This window comes from Drosophila grimshawi, unplaced genomic scaffold (assembly GCF_018153295.1).
Source record: "Drosophila grimshawi isolate 15287-2541.00 unplaced genomic scaffold, ASM1815329v1 contig_44, whole genome shotgun sequence".
In the NCBI taxonomy this organism is placed as follows: domain Eukaryota; kingdom Metazoa; phylum Arthropoda; class Insecta; order Diptera; family Drosophilidae; genus Drosophila; species Drosophila grimshawi.
The window spans coordinates 17738281-17759358 of NW_025063240.1; the positions used below are offsets into that span (position 1 = coordinate 17738281).

The following is a 21078-nucleotide window of genomic DNA, read 5'->3' on the forward strand; positions in this document are numbered from 1 at the left end:
AAAACATATGTATGCATATTTAATTATTTCACTGTGGTTTATCACGAGTAACAATAACAGTTACCGTGACTGCTGCGAAAGTACTTCGATATATGCGTGTGTATAATTTGCATGCAAGTATCGTCCGTCTCTAACGAAAACGTAAATGCGAAAGGCAGTGAAAAATTTAAACGAAACAACAAATGCTTATAAATTCAATGGAATATCATAGTTAAAAGATCGATTCATGTTCAACCAGCCAATTACAATAACCAAATACCACATTTTCCATTTGCAATAAGGTCGAATTGTTAACGCCAACGAATTTGCGTGCGTGAGAGTTTTTCTTTAGTGCGTGGTAATTGCGTATTAAACAACAACAGCAAAAACGGAGCAGCTCGAAAACAAAAACTGCAAACGCTGGCAAAAACCTGAAAAACTGAACAAAGAAACAAAAAGAAGAAAAACAGAATTAGAGAAATAAACATTTTTGCAAAATTTGTATTCGATTAGCTTATATGGGTTTGACAGATCAAGATTGGATTGGGAGCGCGGTCAGTTTGACCTGCGACGACGAGCTGGGCATATTCCAGGGCCTGATCAAGAAGATCTCCGCGGAGGAGATAACGATCGTTCGCGCCTTTCGCAATGGCGTCCCTTTGCGCAAACAGAATGCAGAAGTGGTGCTCCGATGTGCTGACATCAAAGCCATCAATTTGATTGAGCCCGTCAAGGATGCTGAGACGACGGCGCCAACGGTGATTAACAAACCGACGCCAGTTAAATTGCCACATTTCTCCAACATACTCGGCAAGCAGCAGCAGCTCCAACAACAACAGCAGCAGCAACAACAACAGCAGCAGCAGCAACAACTGCAATTGCTGCAGGAGAGCGATCAGGAGTTACCTTCGACGCCTCGAACCAAAGTCAACGGCAATTATGGCAGAAATGGAGGTGGAGGTGGCGGAGGCCTCGGCAACTCGGCACTGAGTGACAAAATGCACCAACTTATGCTCAGCACAAATCAGAATGGATCCAATGGCATGCGCAGGTAATTGAAGCGTCACTGAGTCACTTTTTGGTAGCTAAAGTAGATCTTATAACATAGCCCATATTCAAGTGGAAATTTTGTATAATTTGAATATTAAAGTCTTAACTCATTTCGATTGCAGAACACCGCAGAGCTCAGGTGCATCGAGTGCTGTACAACAGCAGCCGCTGCCGCAGCAGTCGACGACGCCGAATAGTGTTGCAGCCTTTTTTGGCAACATGATACCGGCCAAGGTGGAGGTGAAGCTGGGCAGCACGGCCTACAATGCAGGCGGAGGAGGTAGCTACAGCAACAACAACAACTTGGGGAGCAACTGCAGCAGTAGCGCTGATGGCAGCTGTGGCAACGGCGAGGCAGCTGCTGCTGGCAACAGCAACAGCAGTCGACCTATTGATATCATAGGGCACAGCAACGGTGGTGGTTTCTGTAACCAAGCATCTGTCAGCTATGGCAATGGCAATGGAATTGGCAAACGCAATGGAAATGGCAATGGCAACGTCAACAGCTACAACTCCAACTCTTATACGGCTAATGGCAACGGCAATGGGAATGGGAATGCAAACGGGAATGGAAAGAATGGTAAGCGGGGTGGAGGAAATCGTGTGCGACGCGAGAGCAGCATACGACAGCAGCAACAGCAGACATTTGGCAGCGAAGCAGATGATCCGCTGCTGCACGAGGAGTTTGACTTTGAGGGCAATCTGGCGTTGTTCGATAAGCAGGCCATTTGGGATGACATCGAGTCGACGCACCAGAAACCGGACGTAGTCCGCCATGCTGTCCACGCTCAGAAGCAGAAGAAGTATAGACACGATGAGAACATTTTGGTTAGCCAACCGTTGCAGTTGCGTCAGATCGAGAGCATCTTTGATGGCGGCAAAGATTTTGTGACCGATGATGGCCTCATCATACCCACCATACCGGTCTATGTGCGCAACCGGATCGAGCTGAGCGCCGAGAGAGCTGGCCTATCGCAGCAGCGACAAATTGATATACTGGCGCGTGGCGCCACCGATTTAGCCATCACATTGCTCGGCGGCGCTCGCCGCTTGACACCGGCCAACAATCATCAGTGGCCCAAGATTGCCATCATTTGCGATGGCGTCAACACAATGAGGTGAGCTTGCCTTGAACTCGGCAACAAATATTTAAAGCTTTTGCTTGAAAGTTTGCGATAAGAAACATAAATTATATTATGCTCGCTTTGACAACAGAGATTAACTATCACTAAAATATTCATTTAAAACAAATGAAATTATAGGAAATTGTTTTTTTTTTTGTCTATATGTTTATTTTTTAAATTATACCTTTATTATATTCACAGAACAATCAACATTGCATGCGCAACGGGTCGTCTTTTGGCCTCCCATGGACTAACCGTGCTGCTCTATGTGGAGCAGGCGGAGCTAATTGAGCAGAACAGCAACTTGGAAGTAGCCTTGTTCAAGGCTACTGAAAATACCATAGTGCATTCGGTGGACGGTACGTTAAACCGATAAACAACTCAAACTAAAAATAATAACATTTTATATATATGTATATATATATTTTATAGATTTGCCTACGCCAGATCTTGTGATAGTTTCGACAAATACCGCTAATCTTTCGGATGCAATTAAGAAATGGCTCAGCGTTAATCGGTTAGTTTGTCGTCATGCATCTCTTAAACTATATTTAATTGATGTATTTTGATATTTTATAGCGCATCAGTGCTTGCCATTGATCCGCCACCGTGTGGCATTAAGGATGTTGCTATCAAGTACTCAATATTACCCATATTACCATTGATCCAAGATACGAGCAATTCGGCTGCTGCTGGTGCTGCTGCTGAAACAACACCAACAAAAACATCAACGAATAATTGTGGCAAACTGTATTTATGTAATTTAGGTATACCAGATAAATTTTATCGTGATTGTGGCATTAAGTACAAAAGTCCATATGGACATAAATATGTGATACCGATTCACTCAAAGGACTGAAACAACGATAAAAACAGCACACACACAAAAACAAAAACAACAGCAACAACAATCATCAGCAACAACATTAAGAGAAGATTACGAAGAAGTAGAAGGAAGAACAACACAAACACAAAAACAAACAAAAAACCAATCATAAACAGCAACAACAACAAAAGCAACACTCAACAAACAACACACATGTGATGATCATCAAAGTCCAGTTTCCTGTGAATCTAACAACTAGCTCTTAGAAGTCTCTCATAAACATAACTCACATTAGTTTTTATCTACGGCGCATATAGTATATATATATATTTAGTTTAAGCACTTAGTTTATGCATACAAATCGTTTTAATTGATCAGCTGCCCTAGAATAGTGCCGAACTACATTTATAATCGTATATATTTATTTTCAATTTTCAATTTTTTTTTTCTTTGTACAGACCCTCAATGCTAGTCGAGGCATAATTGATTTTTGTTTTGGCGCTCGCTTGAGAGATGTCTAAATTTGTCTGAATTTCCAAATTATATTATTTTTAGGACCACATTCTTCCATATTTGATGCTCCCACCCAGCAACTATCCCATAAGCGAGTCTATAGCTTTAATTTTTATATATATTATGCACTGGACAACTAACCAAAAGGACCATTCCCCCCAAAAATATAACTGGTCTTCAGAGCAATACTTTCAAATATGCAAAAACCGAAAAGAAAAACAAATACGTATATATATATATATCTAACAATTGTAAATAATTGTATATTTGCATAATTGTTTGTATAATATGTATATGGGAAGAACTCAATTAAATTGAATTAGTGAGATTGAGTGTGAAGTATGCGCAATACATGCCAAATTAAATGTCTACTTTTTAAGCAATAAATCAACAACTATTATATAATAAATTCATAAACAATACAATACAATACAAATTACAAATCAGATCGATAAGTTAGTTTCGTAAGTTTAAAGTGTTTAACAAAAAATGACACATTAAAACAAAAAAGCAAAAATTTTATTTGTATTCAGAGTTTAGTATCGTAAGACAAAAGTTTAAGCCGTAAGAGCGAAAAAACAAAACCTTATTTTGTACTCCCAACGAATACGGAAAAGAAAGAAAAACAACACAAACACAAACAAAAACCATATTTCAAATGTATCGCGATGAGTTTTACAAAACCAAATTGAACAAGTACTATATCAAAATCCAATCTAATAGTGAAAATGTTAGCCTTTGCAAACTTAATATGGCAACCAAAAAACCTTAACTAATTGTTGTAAAAATATTATAATATATAGATTCTAAATTTCAATTGTTGATGATCAGTCTGCGAATTTCAATTTGCAACCAATTGTTTCATACATAAAAACAAAAATGGAAGAAAAAAAAATGAAAATACAAAGCTACAGTTTTATGGGCTTTCCCCGATGGAAATGCGTTAAGACTGTTTTGAGTTAGGAGAAGAGAAGTTGTCAGGACGTTGTGGCAGAAGTTGAGAAGGTTATTACCAACAGGAACAAAAACAAAAACACACACAACAAACACACCACAGAATTTTGATAAATGCTTTAAAATTGTGAATTTAACAAAAACAAATCTATTTTCGGTCCAAATGTATAAAACTTAATTTTAAACGCAACAAACACCAAAATATGCCGACAAATCAAAATACATACAAACACAAGTTAACAAAATGAAAAAAACAACTACAATATTAAAGAAACAAAAACACCGAAAAGCCTTCTCATGGAAAACGAAATGAAAACTGTGTTTTTATTCAAGAAAAGGGGGTAAAGGAAATTTAAGAAAGATACATTTTCTTTTCTGGGTTGTGACGCTGTCACATTTGTATTTTTATTTTGATTGTGCTCGCAAGTGCAAACTAATATATATATATATATATACATACTATATAATAATTATACATTTCTTCTAGAGTCATGTGGAAGCAAAACAAAAAGTCCTCAATTTAAACTGAAACGCTAAAACTTCATTCACTGTTTAGCGTTCCGTTGTTTGAGTAGGAAAAAAGGAAATTATAAAAATTCAAGTTTTGGCTTTTCGAAAGCCCTTTTTTTTTGTTGGGAGTAGATTTTAAAGCTAGGTTTTTTGTTGCTCCTGGTCCACTTTAAGGCGCTTAGGCTGCTGTTCCTCGCCATAGTCATTATCCCGATCACGTTTGAGGACGGAGGAGGACGGTTTACGTGGTGCTTGCAGCTTAACGGTTATGACATTAAATGTTTCCACTTCAACCGAAACAACTTCCATTTGTGGCACAGACAAATTCTCCCCAAAGCCCGAGTCCGGACTGGACCAGCTGATCTCCATCGGGTGCTGCTGCTGCTGCTCTCCCTTCGCCTTGGACTGTTCATTGAGGTAATGATGTAGTCTGATTACATCAACATATGGCTCAACCATATGCTCACTGTACGAAGTCAGATCGGTGAGGAAAGGCGTCCAGCGCTTGGGCACGCCGCTCACCTGACGTGTGGCTGCAATGCAGCTGGCGGCCAGCATCGAAGGTGGCTCATTGCTGAACCTGTTGACTGAGTTATAAATTGAAATTTAATTTAAAATGGGTAATTGAATAAAATATTAGCTTACTGGTTAGCGTGTAGTCGGACATGCGCAGCAGTAGCTGCACCAACTGCGTCAGCATTTGCTCAAAGCTATTATAGCGCGGATAATTCTTCATCTCTGCAGCAGCAGTAGTGGAACAACCATCGATTGCCAAGCAATACCCAAAATAATCCTCAATTGTGATTAAATGGTAAGCGAACATCTCCACAAAACTGGCTACTGTCGGATGTATGAGCTTAAAGTCAAAGAATGTGAGCAGCTTGCGCTCAACTGTCTTGAACTCTAGAGCTGTATAACCGCTCTGGATCAAACGATCCATTTCACTATATCGGGGCACATTTGCATCCGTGTGCTCAATTTGGGCCGCAATGTGCATGCAGGTCAACGCAATCAACTGCAGCTTGTCCGAGCGTATAGTGTAGAAATCGAGGAAACGATCCAGATAGTTAATAGCTAGCAATGAATTTTCGTATATATTTTATATTCATATAATAATAATCCATATTCTACAGACTCACCCAAATGATGTGCGCATCGGCCCAATTGAAAGGAGCGCGCAATTCGCTGGCAGAGCTGTATGAGCATCGGCCTCTGATCGATTTGTGTCGATGTGTAATATATGGGACGGCGTTGCAACTCCGATTCCATCATTGTTTTCAAAATGTCTGCTGCGTAGTTGCTCACCCATTTCGATTTCAAAATGCGCTGCACAGGAAAAAAACAAACAATATTTGAGTTACAAATAAAGATCTCGTAAATAATGCATGTACATACTTCAATATTGCGTCTTGCATGCTCATTTCTCTCACTCAGCATGTAGCTGGTGTTTTCCAGCGATGGATTTGTCATTTTAATGCGTTTAATGGCTATTAATTGTTTATTTGCGGACGGACTTTGTTTGCTTGAAACTCAGTGCGAAAGCACACAAAAAAAACACAAGGAGCAACACTGCAAATATGGCTGACATTAACGGTAAAAGTGCAGTGTTCAAAACTGTTCACTGTTCAAAAACTTAAAAAAAAACAACGTTGATACAGAGAGTCGTAATTGAAGAAATGTTTTTAGTTACATAGATATATGTTTAATATTGTCCTAATATGTTTATATAGTATGTAAGTACGTCTATTTTAAGTATTTTGAATGTTTTAAGTATATATATGCATAATAATTAAAATGTCCTCTTAATTAATTGTGCCATGCAACTCACGCCAGCTACTCACGATCAACCTGATTGGTCCATCACAATTTCTATACAACAGCAGACTTCACTTTTTGGCATACAGTGATACCTCGAGGATTTGAACGCCTTGGTTCTAGATTCACGATTATTTCTGGAAATGATTTTCTAATTGTCAATCAATCAAGAGTTATTCTTTAATAGGGGTAGTCCAATATAGTGGTAACTCTTCATAAATGTTTATTTATATATAAATGAAAATGAATTGATTCAAGATACAAAAGTTGTACATAATATTTAATGTCTATTAGGGAATGTGTTTTTAAAATTAAAATAAATTCGCTTGTCGACAGCTGCTGTCTTTGGATACATCTAGCAGTGGTTAAGTTGGCCAATTGGCCAATTAAGGCAACTAATCAGAGGAGTCCGCCAGATTCACGTCGGATTTATCCAGCTCCTCGTCCAGGGATTGGATATTCGATGGCAGCTCACAGCCAATGTAGGCATTGTTGTTGGCACAGTAGAGAATTAGGTGGCGCCAGCAGTCGTCGAGGGCCAGAAGCTGGGGATTGCCAAAGATGACCATCAGGCAGCGAGCACGGGAGACGGCCACATTCATGCGCTTGCTGCTGTGCACAAAACCCAAACTGAGCCTTGCGTCCGACTGAAGATTGTCCTGCGAGGAGCGCACCGTGGATATCAACATGATATCACGTTCCTGACAAAGAAATGGAAAAAGGTTATCAACTTAAATGGACAGCTGATAAGGATAGCTGATTAGCTCACCTGACCCTGAAACTCCTCGACGGAACCAATCTTGGGCATGTCCATATCGGCACCGATGAACAAAGTGCGCAGCACCTTCACCTGCTTCGAATACGGCGACATTATGCCAATATTTTGGGGACTCACATTTTGGCCATACAATTTGCAGCACATTTTGAAGACCTCAACAGCCTCGACGACATTATACCACGAAGGTGAATCCATATCCTGCCGATTCTCACCCAAGATGCCGTGGAAGAAGGCGCCATGGGTGCGTGGCGTATTCTCCGTATTGAAAAGCGGCGACTGCAGCCTGGCGAGCAGCTGTGCCTCGTGTGAATCCTCCTTCGAGATCTGAGCGATGAGCTCGTTGTCATAGAATAGTCTGCTGTACACGGACATAATCGAGGGAATCGCACGATAATTGTAGAGCAGCTTGGTCAGCACATCCGGATTGTAGCCGGAGCTGTCGGGGAATCGCTGCAGATCTCGACGATATGGTGCCGTCTGCAGTAGTCGCTCCAGGAACGATAAGGGCAAGCCAAATTCAACAGCATGACGACTGCTAACAATGGCCTGTAATTGCATCGGATCTCCCGCAAGGATGACCTGACTGCGCTTCTGGGCAACCAGCGCAATGGGCACCATCGTCTCCGGCTCCGTGCACTGACCCGCCTCGTCGATCAGCAGGTGTGTAAAGTGGCCCGAAGGGAAATCCATTTGTATAAAGTTCCCCAACGTGGAGCACGTGCTGATCGTCACCCGATGCTTGCCCAGAAAGTTTGCCGGGCAGCGCAATTTGAGTCCCGAATCCGTGACAATTATCTGCGAAGATAAATTAGACAATTCCTATTTATAAATTGTATTTTTTTTTATATATATATATTCTACTAACGCTATCATGGCTGTCGTCCAGGATGCCAATTTCGATGGTGGCGCAGTAGTTCATTAGTTCCGGCGGCACCAGATCCTTCTCCACCTGGTTATGTGAGACGAGCCGTACAAATTCGCCCGGCTGCAGCACATTGCTGTCAATGATTCGCTTGGTGATCAAATCCGCCGAGCTGTTCGACGGAGTGCCAACGAGCACCCGAGCACCAGGTAAATTGTACACCAGTTGCAACACGGTCTCCACCAGGGTGACAGTTTTGCCAGTGCCTGGCGGACCAAAGATGACATACGGAATTCGATCGGATTCACCACGGAGTATATTGTAAATGGCACGTTTTTGAATAGAGTTCAGCTGCGGATTGAACCAGGGCAACTGGTCGTCATAGAGATGCATTACATCATCCCTGAATTGGATGTCCAGCTGGGGATTGTCGCGTTTGGTCACCTTGCTGGGAAAGAGGAAATGCTGACCCAAATAGTCGGTTATGTGATTAACAGCATAATGCTGCTTGCGAAACCCATATCTGGAGAAATGGAATTCCAGGCGATAATCCTCGCTATTATATTGCTGCTGAAAGCTGGCGTTGAACTTGAGCAGGACGCGATCGAAGAGCACCTTGTGTATGATGCCCTGATAGACGCTGTTTTCCACCCAGGGATTGATGGCATTCACAGAGTCGCCCAGCACCAAGGAGGGACGACGTTCCGCCAGATTCTCCACGTGCAGCGATAGATATTTCCCATCGCGCTGAAAATGAGCACGTTCCCGATCAAAATTACGAAAGTTGATCATATATTCGATCTCCTCCAGAAACAGCAACGTATCGAAACGTTTCGCATAGTTCTCGTAGCTGAGCAGCTCTTCCAGGTATGGATACTGATTGGTCAACAGTTGGAGCATGTCTTGCACTCGCTCCGTCTTGAGGACAATTTGGAGCAGGCGATCGGGCACATCGTAGCCAGCGAAATGGGTTTTGATGAAGCGACGCTTCGTAGATACCGATTCACCCTTCACCAATGAGTATTTATTTGTGGACACCTGATACGCATATTGGCGACTCCGTTGAGCCACCGTCTTGCCACTGACCATCAGCTGTTGGGAGGCAATTAGACGTCGCTTTGCCTCCCGGGCATCCTCATCTGTTTCGCACACGATGATCGTTATGAAGCGACTCACTTTAAAGTTGTCAAAGTGTAGGATGAAGTGCTCTTTGACCTCGCCAATGAACTTGGTGTACACCTCAAAGATCAGCGATATTTCGGTACCCATCTCAATGTGACGCTCGCTAACCGGTTCCAGCAGCGTGATCTGTGCATCTCTCTTATTTGGTATTTCAATGCGCTTCAGCTCAAAGGTGCGTCGTCCCGTGTTCTTTAGCTTGAAGCTGATGTTATGCTTCTTCCACTCGCCAACAAATACAAAACGATCCTCGCCTTCTATAGAAATAGCCCTGCTTTTTCCAGTCGAGCACGTCGTCAACATTTGGTTCTTCACTTGGCCAAAGTTCTTCTCCAGCAATATCAATCTGATGGCGCGACGCGTGAATGTCGACTGTGTAAATGTAAATATATATATATATATATATATATATATGTAAATATATATATATATATATATATATATATATATATATGTATATTAATATATTTATCTGTATTATCAGGTTAGACATTTTAGGAGATATACTCAAGAAAGCGCCATTAACTATAATATCTATTTCTAATTATTAAATAGAAGACCAATTCTAATCTAATGCTCTCTGCAAGTATGATTTTGTTAGCCTAGTTTTCTTACATGTTTACACTCGATAAGATCGACTCTGACAGTATCGCCCAGATGCAGGCTAATGCCCGTGGGCACATCCTCCTTGAGCACATACGCATTGTTGTCCATCACAGCAATCTCCTCAAAGACCCGCTCAATGATGCACTTTTGATTGGTTTCGATGCGCGTCGGCGACACTTTCTTTACTAACAGAATTTCGCCCTGTTTGTCCACATAGCCATCGTTCAGCTGGACAATGCACTCGAGGCTGATTTCATCGCCCTTCTTGGGTATGAAATTGATCGCAATCTTGTCCAGCTCAACGATTCGTTCACAATAACCCATGTTCACTTCGATGGAGGCAGACAGACGCTGCGTGATGACGCCGAGAATGGTTCGCAGCTGCGTATTGAAATTGGTGGGTTGTTCCAGCTTCAGGGAGTCCAACATCTCCTGCACCTGGTGATGGTAAATTTTTTTATTAAAATCTATTAAATCCCTTTAAAATTTACCAACTACTTACCTGCTTTAGATCTGGTTTCTCCCAACAGTGTTCGAGTATTTTATGAATCTTGATCACTTTGAAGTTGCCCTCGTCCTGTTGAAAGACTAAATACTCGACAACACAGCCAATGTTTAGATCACGGAATAGTTCTCCAGCGGTTTGCCGGCTAAAGGACATGGAGTTATTGATTCGGCCTGCATTGCCAGTTAATTCGGTGATGACGCCTTTGCGTACGCAGCATGAAGAAGATGTGGCAGCTGTCTCCTGATCAGAATTGTCGGTGGTAGTAGCTAGATTTAAGTTCGGCTCGCTATTCTCAGCATTTTCTTTTGTCGCCTGGTCGAGAAAGTTGTTCTCCATGTCGAGCATATCGAGTGCATGCTGCCGCTCCTTCTCCCCGTTGGAGAAGATGCTCTTCCAGATTTTATACATGGTAAGTTAGACAACTTAACGTCTTTCTATTGCTGAGGCTTCTTCTCCAGACTCTCGTACATCCAGTCCGTCTCACTGATGTAGTTCAACTCGTTGCGCAGAGTCTGCAGCCGATTCAAATGGGTGTCGTTCGCCTCCGCTTTGACGCCCGATTCGCTGGTGATTAGCGAGATTACTTTGCTTGTTGTTTGCGTATCGAGTTTCTTAATCTGGAGTGCAGAGTAAACAATTGGAAAGTGGGTAAATAACCAAATTTGACGCGAATTTCCTTACAAAATATAAATCATTCGTTTTTGTTAATTTTACTAATATTCACTTTTAAAATATTGTTCTTAATATTCCCCTATAAATTAAACTGCTTTCAAATTTTTCAAATTGCGTATCTATTTCAAATTATCATAATTATCACATTCACATTTGTAAAAAATTTTCGTTAATTTCTTCGCTTGGCATAAAATTAAAATTGTATTTCTAATTAAATTGAGATAAGTTGAAAAATGTATAAAATTATGGCTTTTTGTCCCTGTTTTTAAAGTCTTCCAATTCTAAAAACGTATTTTTTGTTTTCCTTACGCTTACAAATTTGAAAACATTTCTTGTGCGAGTGCCGTTATTATTGTTGTTGCAACTGTAAACGAATCGAAAGAAGAACCCAAAAAATGCACGTGCATTTATTGGAAGTGCTTCGACTTGTGTGTGTGTGCGTGTTTACTGGAAATTATTGCATTTGCATTTGCATAATTAGAGAAATTTGAATAGTCTCCAACTTAACTTTTGATACTGACCAAGCAAAATAAAAAAAAAACAATCAAAATAAATAAATAAAGAGGCATTAAATTTCCACAAACCTCAGCAGCGTTGTTGCTTTCTGGAATACTTGGTGTGTTGTTGCTATCGCTGTTGATGCCGGCTGTTGTTTCCCTCGATATAATTGACATGTTCCCTTGGCGGTTGGAAATCGTACCCCGCATATAATAAAAAAAAGGCAAAAAATGAATTATTATTGATGGTCTTAAGGCGTGCGTACAATTATATATACATAGTTAAATTTCAGACACTCACCTCAACCCAGCAAAGATATGTTTGAAGCTCGAAATGTTAATTCAGCGACCGCACAGCTTCCAAAATTTGCAAAGAAGAGTTTGTTAGTGATGGGACACAAAACACACAGTTTACAGCTCGGCTAACATATGGTTTTACATGTTGCATTTTGATTTACATTTACGACCGTTATTCGCTTTGCTATTTTAAAAATTGTATAATTGCGTGATCATTTATTTCTACGTAAAATTACCTAACAAAAGGGTATATAAGATAACACTTATGTTCCATCAAGTTTGGGAGAAATAATAATTTAATAGATTTAACTCAACATGAACTGCTAACAGATGCCTCAACAGAGTCATAACAGAGTTTAACATTCAACACGTTCCACAAATTAGAGATGACATTGTATAAAAAGTGCGCCCCATCGATTAAAAGAAACATTCTATCAAACTTACAAATATAGTAAATAAATGACTTAAATGTGTAGTATTATATAAGTAGAATGTGTTGATGAACTTTACGCAAGTATTGCTCGTGTGCCACATGAAATATCGAAAGCAGTAAAAACAACGTGCACTATCGATATGATAATCGATGTGAACACATCGCTAACACAGGTGCATCGTATTCGCTAACAGAATTCGGCGTGCAAAAGAAAAATTTACGTTTATAAATTTTTGAGGCGAGCTGGAATTCGCCAAATTTGCAGCAAGCAGACAAGTTGACTAATCGGGCTGCCAAAGTGTTGCCACAACCAGGAATCAATCAGCAGATACCAACTGCAGCCACAACCAAGCGTTGTCGTCGTCGCCGTCGTCGTTGTCCTCGTTGCCCGAGCGTCTCGTGTAGATTTTCAGCAGTGAATTACTTTCGGCATTTCGTTGGTGTTGCGAGAAGAAGCGTGTTGAGACTGCGCCAGGAAAGATGGTTAAAGCTAAAAAGGGCAAGAAAGAGATACTGACCACCGAAGTCGAGGGCGCCTCATCTTCGGACGAAATGTGAGTAAACCAATAAATTGTTTGCTGTTGTTGTTGTTATTATTCTGCCATGCTGGCAACTTTCTATTCAATGTTTATTAATTGTTTATAGCGAAAGTAATGCTGCCATGGACTCGGACAACGAACAATTGAGCAACAATAATAACAGCAACAACAACAAGAAGAATCAGCAGAAGGGCAACAGCAAGAAGAAGAACAAGAAAACAAATGCCGATTCAGATGAGGGCAGCGATCCGGCGGAGAGCCTCACAAAGGGCGTCAAAAAGCTGAGTGTCAAAGGCAAAGGTAAAGGTAAAGGTGGCAAGAAGAACGCTGAGGATGCCTCCGATGAGGAGGAGCCAACTGCAGTCAGTCAGTCCGCCAAGAAGTCTGCATTTAACCTGCTCGATGATGATGATGCCGATGACGATGAGGTTGACGATGAAGCACCAGCTTCCGATGAGGAGGAGCAGCCGGTGGCTGTTAAGCCCGCAAAGAAGAACGAAAAGAAAGGGAAGAAGAACAAACGCAAGGGCAAAGATGATGACGATGAGGATCTGGACAAGATGCTGGCCGAATTGCAGGCGGAATATGCGGGTGAAGCGCCAGCAGCTGCAGCTGCTCCAGCAGCATCTATCACTAAGCCTGAGCAGTCCAAGAAGAACCAGAAGCAACAGGCAGAAGTCGTTGAAGATGATAGGGATGATCAGGAGAATGAAGAGGGGGGCGGCATGAAGACAGCAGCGCAAAAGAAGAAGGAGAAGAAGGAGCGACAAAAACGTGACGCGGCCCAGGCCAAGCAGCGTGCAGCACTGGAGCCAAAGCAGAAGCCAGCTCCTACTCCAGCTCCTGCTCCAGCACCAGAGCCAGAAGAGCTACTCGAAGCAGAAGCAGTTGCTCCCGAGCCAGAGGCTGAAGATGTCGACAAGGCTGGCAAGAATAAGAAGAAGGGCAAGAAAGACAAGAAAACGGAGCCCGAAGAGGAGAAAAAGGATACGAAGAAGAAGGGCATGTCAGCTGCCATGGTGGCCGCCATGCAGGATCAGCTCAGAAAGCGCAAGGAGGAGGAGGAACGCCAGCAAAAACTGGAGGAGGAGCGCATCCGTTTGGAGGATGAGCGCGAAGAGGCGCGCTTGGAGGCGGTGCGCATCGAAGCCGAACGCAAGGAGAAGAAGAAACAAAAGGAGGCCGAACGCAAGGCGCGCCTCAAAGCCGAAGGCAAACTGCTGACCAAGAAGCAAAAGGAGGATCGTGCTCGTGCCCAGGCGCTGCTGGAGTCACTCAAGGCGCAAGGCCTCGAAATACCCGATCCCAACGAGCGGCGTTCCACGCGGCCAGGTGACAAGTGAATTCTCGGTCTTCTCCAGGTGGTTATTAATTGTATTCAATGCTATTCTTTTAGGCACCCGCATCAGACCCAACAAGAAGAAGGTTCCCAAGGACGGCGCCAACGAGGAGGAGCCCAAGGATGAAGCTCAACTGGCGGCGGATGCAGCTGCCGCTGCTGCAGCCGCTGAGGAAACGGCCAAGGAGATCATCAAGGAGAGCTGGGATGCCACCGATAGCGAAGCTGAACCCGAGGAGGAATCCTCACAGGCAACCACAAACACAACCACCAACAACAATGGCAAAACTGGACCCGCGGACAATGAGGAAACCGATGAGAATAGCGACTCCGATGATGACAGCGATGAATCGGACGAGCAAAGCGAGGAATCCGACAAGGAGGACCCGGCTGGCTTGGCCAATGATCCCGAATCGCGTCGTTTGCGTGCCGAGGCGCGCATTCTCAAACGGCAATCGGATGCGGAAAAGAAACGCACCACGGATGAGCTGCGTGCGGGTGTCGTTTGTGTTCTCGGCCACGTGGACACAGGCAAAACGAAGATCTTGGATAAGCTGCGACGCACAAACGTTCAGGACTCAGAGGCCGGTGGCATTACGCAGCAGATAGGTGCCACCAATGTGCCCATTGAAGCCATCAAGGAGCAGACGAAATTTGTGAAGAACGGCACCAGTTTTGAGCATCGTCTGCCCGGGCTGCTGATCATCGATACACCCGGCCACGAATCGTTCAGTAATCTGCGCAATCGTGGCTCCTCTCTCTGTGATATCGCCATTCTGGTTGTAGACATTATGCACGGCCTGGAGCCGCAAACCCTTGAATCCATACAGCTGCTCAAGAAGAAGAGATGCCCATTTATTGTAGCGCTCAATAAGATCGATCGATTGTATGACTGGCAAGTGCTGCCCCGACGCGATGTCCGGGATGTGATCAAGGAGCAGCAGAGCAACACTCAACTGGAGTTCCAACAGCGCACCAAGGAGGTCATCCTCCAGTTTGCCGAGCAGGGTTTGAATGCGGTGCTTTTCTATGAGAATACGGATCCCAAGACGTACATCTCACTGGTGCCCACCAGTGCCATCACTGGCGAGGGCATGGGCAATCTCCTGTTTATGATTACCGATTTCTGTCAGAATATGCTGGCCAAGCGTTTGATGTACTCCGAGGAGCTGCAGGCCACAGTGCTGGAGGTGAAGGCCATTCCTGGTTTGGGCACCACCATCGATGCCATCCTCATCAATGGCAGACTGCGTGAGGGTCAAACCATGATCCTGGCTGGCACAGATGGACCGATAACCACACAAATCCGTTCCCTGCTCATGCCACAGCCGATGAAGGAGTTGCGCGTGAAGAACGCCTATGTGGAGTACAAGGAGGTGAAGGCGGCGCAGGGCGTAAAGATCGCTGCCAAGGATCTGGAAAAGACAATTGCGGGCATCAATCTGCTTATTGCGCACAAGCCCGATGAGGTCGACATTTGCAAGTGAGTTCAATAAGATTTACCATGAAATTGAAACTCATTTTGCTATAAATTTCACAGAGAGGAAGTTGCTCGCGAACTGAAGAGCGCTCTGAGCCACATCAAGTTGGCCCAAGCGGGCGTCTATGTGCAGGCCTCAACTTTGGGCTCATTGGAGGCACTCCTCGAATTTCTGCGCACTTCAAAGATTCCGGTAAGTGAGAAAATCAAAGTTGAAAAATCAAAAATGTTGATAATGTTAAGGAATAGATATAAATAATATATAAAATATGGAATATAGAATATGTATTTATACTCAACTGCTGATAAGATATGAGTTTAAACCAGCGAACTTAGGCTCCGTTTGTGGTACGTAAAGCATAACGATTCCGGTAAAGATTCTCATATTGTTCTGTACTTTTTACAGTATTTAAAGGTTCTCAAAGGTTGTTTAAGAGATATACTGCTGATTGAGCATGAATTATCAACATCGGATAAATATATCACATTGCTGGGTTGGTTTTTAGATTTACAATTAAATTGAGGTATCAGCAGGTGGACTGATCTAAAATTCGTTTGTTCTTTCGCGTCATACCCTAAAAAATGGGTGAATTCCATTCCCATAGCTCATCAACAGACCAGTCGATATCTGTCTGCATGAACAAACAGATCTCAGAGACTTTAAGAGCAAGAGACTGCAAATTGGGATTATTTGGAATATAGTATATTTAGACAGATATACCTAAGTTAAATGATATACTTTAATGATGATTTGGTTCCGATACGTCCTTTTTATGACAAATAATATAAGTATTTGGGTTTTAAAATTGTTGAATTTAGGTTCTGATTCCTATTCCGATTTTGAATTTGAATCCGCAAAAATTATGTTCCCTTTCCGATTCGAAACCCGCTTTGGCACCCAGATTTATACGCAAGTATTCGCTGTATTTAGGCCATAAGGGGTTAATACTGCAAGTGTACTTTCTATGTATATACAAAATTAGTACATTAACTATAAAGATGTTCGACTTTATATTTGAAATATGCCTAGACCTAAAATATGGCATAACTAGTAGTCAGTCTCAGTTTATAGACTAATTAAAAGTGGGATTAAAAACCAAATATAAAAAAGTGGCTGCGTCGTCAAAGAACTTTTTACGCATCGCATTTTAGTCGTTAACTTTTTTTTTTTTAATTGAATTTAGTGTAATATGGCAAAAAATTGTAAATTGTCGGACACGAAAGTATTTTTGGAAAATTATGAGTGCATGGGGCGGCGTCGGCGTCTGCGTCGGCATCTGCGTCGGCGTCGTCTGCTTAAGCCGCCGTTGCAGCAGCCACACAGTTGCAGTCGCCACCTGCGTTTCCGTCTTTGCAGCCAGCGCGGCAGCAGACAGCGTCGACAACGTCGACAAGAACGGCGTAAACATAAAATGTATTTTTATAAATGCGGTGCAAATAGTTGCAGCAACATCAGCGACAACAACGGCAACAACAACAGCAACTGAAGCAGCAGCAACAGCAACAGCAGCAATAACAAATAACAACTACAATCCCGGCCACATCGAATGATTCATGCCACAAGCAGCCATGCGGCGGGCGCGTAGCCAACAGCAGCACGCACTGCCTGCCCCATCCATCCATCCAAATCTGCTCAGTCTGCCTGCTGCCTGCCCCCCAATCACGAAAAGATTGAACACCAACTAAAAATACCACGCGCTCTATATATACCAGCCAAAAAATACACACATTGTATACGCACACATATATATATAATATATATATTTGTATATATAAATATATATATATATACATTTATATATATTTATATATGTACCTGAACGGATATGGCAACTCGAATTGCAATTTGCAAAACATTTCATTACATTTATATATATATATTTTTGCCTTTTTCATTTGAACTTATTTGTTTTAAGCGTATTTCATGAATGAATTTTCAACCATTGCCATTTGATGCCCGCCATTTGACACGCCATATAAATTTTATTTCTTATATATATATATATATATCTATATATAATTGGTATTTGTGATGCGACTCATCGTTCTAAAGACAAAGTTGTATTTTAATTAAATGAGGGACAGCGGAAACGTTCGACGGAAGTAACAAACAATAAGAAATACATATATTAAAATGTTTATACATTTTATATACATATATATATCCAAAGAAATGTATTTTGCTGTGAGTTGTGTAATGGAAATAAGATATTCAATGTGCTTTACATTGTTTCTACTGCAATTGTTATCGCCTCAAAATCTAATTATTGTGACAACAATTTAGACGACTTGAAATTAAAGTTTTTTTTTTTTTTTTTTGAGAATTGAAAACATAATTAAAAATGTTCTTGATGAGGTGCAATTGCAGCTAAGATCTTCAGCTCGATTCATCTAATTTTAAACTTAAAAAATAATAAACTATACTATAAATTCCAAATAGTATGATAAAAAGCCCCAAAAAGCAATACAAGTTGATTAGATATTATATAAAATAATAAAGCGTGAACATGTTTTGGCCAAGCCAGCAAAACCACTAATCTGACACTATAAGCAACAAGCAACAAGCTCATTAAGAGCCACCCACATTTTTTAGGGTTTCCCACAGACTCATCTCACTCATCTCAACTTCCATCACACATGTGGCAGCCGCTGTGCACTTTTCCCACAGTGAATGCTTCCAAAATCAAGACGCCAACGCAACAACTATGCAAATTGGCTAAAACTAACTTACATAATTGTAGTCGGCGGCAACATTTGGGGCAAATACCACACAAGGGGCCGGGGTGGCAAAGGGGCATGTGATTTTGTGAACTCAACAGATGCACTGAACTGAATTCAATGCAAGTCATTGTTATATTTAAAGACAAGTTAACAGAATTGGAGTGCGCTTGAAATTAGGTGGTTAAATCTTCAACAGTCTTTACAAAAAATAGCAAGTTATAAGTGATATTAGACTTAAGAGTGATAAATGATATATAGGATATCTTTAGATTGATCACTCCTCATTATTATGTGCAAGCTTGTTTGCTGTTCACATTTGAAACGCAAAAATTTGTCGCCGTCAAGTTTTTGCGATTTGTTTCAAAAAATCAATTATGGCGATATGTCGGCAAACTGACTGGCTGACTAGCTGGCTAACTGACAAAGTGACAGACGCTGCTTGATTGCCATTCATTCATGAGTTGAGTGTGGGCCATGTGGGCAGCGGCCGGCCGGCTATGTAACAAGTTCCGCCTTCGTTTAAGCCAAATTTAGTAACTAACTAGCGCCAACGCACATACCGTACTACCATGCGGTCACTTGTCAACATATTTTAAATGCTTTTACCACGGCTCGTTTAGATTAGTCGCACTTTATGTAACAAATTGAAACAGTTGATCTTTACTTAACTGATCAGATCTGATTCATATATGATTTAGAAAAATGCATTTGACAACTTAAACAAGTATTTGAATGGAGAAAATCGTGTTTCTGAATTTAGAAACAGTGATCAAAAATCTTTTGCTTTCGAGAATCGGTTGAGTTTTGGCCAGGTTATCAGATTTTTAAGGCTTGGTGGAGGGTGTAGAGTATCGCTATAGAGTATCTGTTAGTCAAGCACTCTTTGAAATACATAAATTGGACATGCTATTAATATCATAAGAGAGCAAACTATATTTGTACATATGGAAGTCTATATGCATGTGTGTGTGTGTGTGAGTGTCTTTCATTCAGCTCGAGTAATTATTCGAAGCACCCACGCTGTGAAATACGAACAGGGATTCCAATTTATATATTGGCTCTGACCAAACTGACCGGAAATTGTCATTTAACTCACTTGCTGTGTTGTTCTTGTTGTTGTTGTTGTTGCCAGCCCAAAAATAAAAAAATGGATTTCAGACACGTCGCCAGTCGCGTTAAAAAGTCGTTTAGGTTTAATTTACTGCACATCGATCCATTGATCGTAAGTGCCAAAAACGATTGTCTCTCTCAACCTTACACAGTTAGCAAAAGGAACAGCGCAAGAGAGTAAAGCTAACATATCATTTAACATGGCACTATTTTTCTCTTTGATGAACTCTGCTGCAATTGTGTTTTAGATTTTCATTGAGCGCATTTCATTAATCCAAATTATGGCAATGAAAACCAGCTCGGCAAGTGTCTCCAAAAAATAAAACACGCTTCACCAAAAAAACAACAAAAACGAGCATCAACCAGCAGACAGCCAATAAATTGTATGGAAAACAAATCAATTACAAATACACACACCCATATACATAGAATTATATTGCAGCTTGCTGGCTGGCGCTCTCTTTCAATTGCTCTCTTTGTTGCTCTTATTAATTGCGGCAGTGTTGAAAAAGTTATTGTTGTTATTTATCAGTTGTTTCATTCATTTTAGCAAACGATTTGCCTGATCGTTCTCTCTCGCTCTTGCGTATTGCGCGTTGCTCTCGTACAATAATTCATTTTATTGATCAAATAAACATTTGCTATACATTTCTATAAATTAAACACGACGCGGACGGGGCGTACCAGCGGCAGCAGCAGCAGAGGAATCAGCAGAGGCTTTCTATTCATAAAAATTAATTGCACTTGTTGCTGTCTGCTTTTCAGCCTTTCTGCCTCCCATCATTATCCTCTGCGGAGCCATGTGTTGTTTTTAACAGTTTAACATAATTCACTTATAAAAGCAATACGCACAATATTTATGCAAATAACAATAATTCATTAGCAGCCCTCAATTTAAATGGCTTCTTGGCCATTAAAAATCTCGCATTTCAAAAACAAGAAAATAACAGTTCAAGTATGTATCTTTGTGTGTGTGTGCTTAAAAATCTCGTAGATTACAGACACTTAGGCTCTCTTTTGCTGTTGAGCTGCAAGCTTAATTCTTTGATTTTGTCAGATATTAGAATGGCAACCTGTACAGTGTTGTACAGTGTGGCCTCCTTGCAATTAACCTTAGCGTGTGCAGCTATCGCATTTGGGCAGTGCGCGTTAACATTACGCCACCGATTTGCTTGCATGCATTTTTTTATGACACAGGCAGGCGGAAAACCAAAAACAGAAAGAAGACAGCCACAGAGAGGGAGAGAGGGACGGGTGAAGAGCTTCTGCTGCGTGTCTGTCTGTGT

The 21078-nt window shown here is 41.6% G+C and overlaps 5 protein-coding genes across 5 annotated transcripts in view; 2 read left to right on the forward strand and 3 right to left on the reverse strand.

The window, feature by feature from the left end:
* The first annotated feature begins 132 nt into the window (after positions 1 to 132).
* Positions 133 to 4560, forward strand: LOC6556746 (enhancer of mRNA-decapping protein 3). The gene is made up of 5 exons (XM_001983799.2): positions 133 to 1030; positions 1152 to 2147; positions 2355 to 2512; positions 2586 to 2670; positions 2733 to 4560. The coding sequence occupies exons 1-5, from the start codon at positions 498 to 500 to the stop codon at positions 3010 to 3012; spliced, it is 2052 nt and encodes a 683-aa protein (XP_001983835.1). The 5' UTR covers positions 133 to 497; the 3' UTR covers positions 3013 to 4560.
* A 252-nt stretch (positions 4561 to 4812) lies between these two features.
* On the reverse strand, positions 4813 to 6498 carry LOC6557030 (cyclin-J). Its single transcript, XM_001983798.2, has 4 exons — positions 6352 to 6498; positions 6096 to 6282; positions 5602 to 6030; positions 4813 to 5543 (listed from the first exon to the last, which is right to left on the reverse strand). Exons 1-4 carry the CDS (start codon positions 6424 to 6426, stop codon positions 5098 to 5100), a joined length of 1137 nt encoding a protein of 378 aa, XP_001983834.1. The 5' UTR covers positions 6427 to 6498; the 3' UTR covers positions 4813 to 5097.
* A 473-nt stretch (positions 6499 to 6971) lies between these two features.
* LOC6556575 (probable RNA helicase armi) lies at positions 6972 to 11112 on the reverse strand. Its single transcript, XM_001983797.3, has 5 exons — positions 10699 to 11112; positions 10206 to 10634; positions 8415 to 9962; positions 7541 to 8344; positions 6972 to 7472 (listed from the first exon to the last, which is right to left on the reverse strand). The coding sequence occupies exons 1-5, from the start codon at positions 11110 to 11112 to the stop codon at positions 7167 to 7169; spliced, it is 3501 nt and encodes a 1166-aa protein (XP_001983833.1). The 3' UTR covers positions 6972 to 7166.
* Positions 11113 to 11138: 26 nt separating this feature from the next.
* LOC122322590 lies at positions 11139 to 12249 on the reverse strand. The gene is made up of 3 exons (XM_043215423.1): positions 12175 to 12249; positions 11961 to 12055; positions 11139 to 11321 (listed from the first exon to the last, which is right to left on the reverse strand). Exons 2-3 carry the CDS (start codon positions 12048 to 12050, stop codon positions 11139 to 11141), a joined length of 273 nt encoding a protein of 90 aa, XP_043071358.1. The 5' UTR covers positions 12051 to 12055; positions 12175 to 12249.
* Positions 12250 to 12753: 504 nt separating this feature from the next.
* Positions 12754 to 21078, forward strand: part of LOC6556861 (eukaryotic translation initiation factor 5B) — a 31268-nt gene continuing 22943 nt past the window's right edge. Inside the window, exons 1-4 of the mRNA XM_032742947.2 lie at positions 12754 to 13157; positions 13249 to 14474; positions 14539 to 15964; positions 16022 to 16154. Of these exons, the coding sequence (XP_032598838.1) occupies positions 13084 to 13157; positions 13249 to 14474; positions 14539 to 15964; positions 16022 to 16154 (2859 nt within the window). The 5' untranslated portion in view covers positions 12754 to 13083. The remainder of the gene's footprint in view (positions 13158 to 13248; positions 14475 to 14538; positions 15965 to 16021; positions 16155 to 21078) is intronic.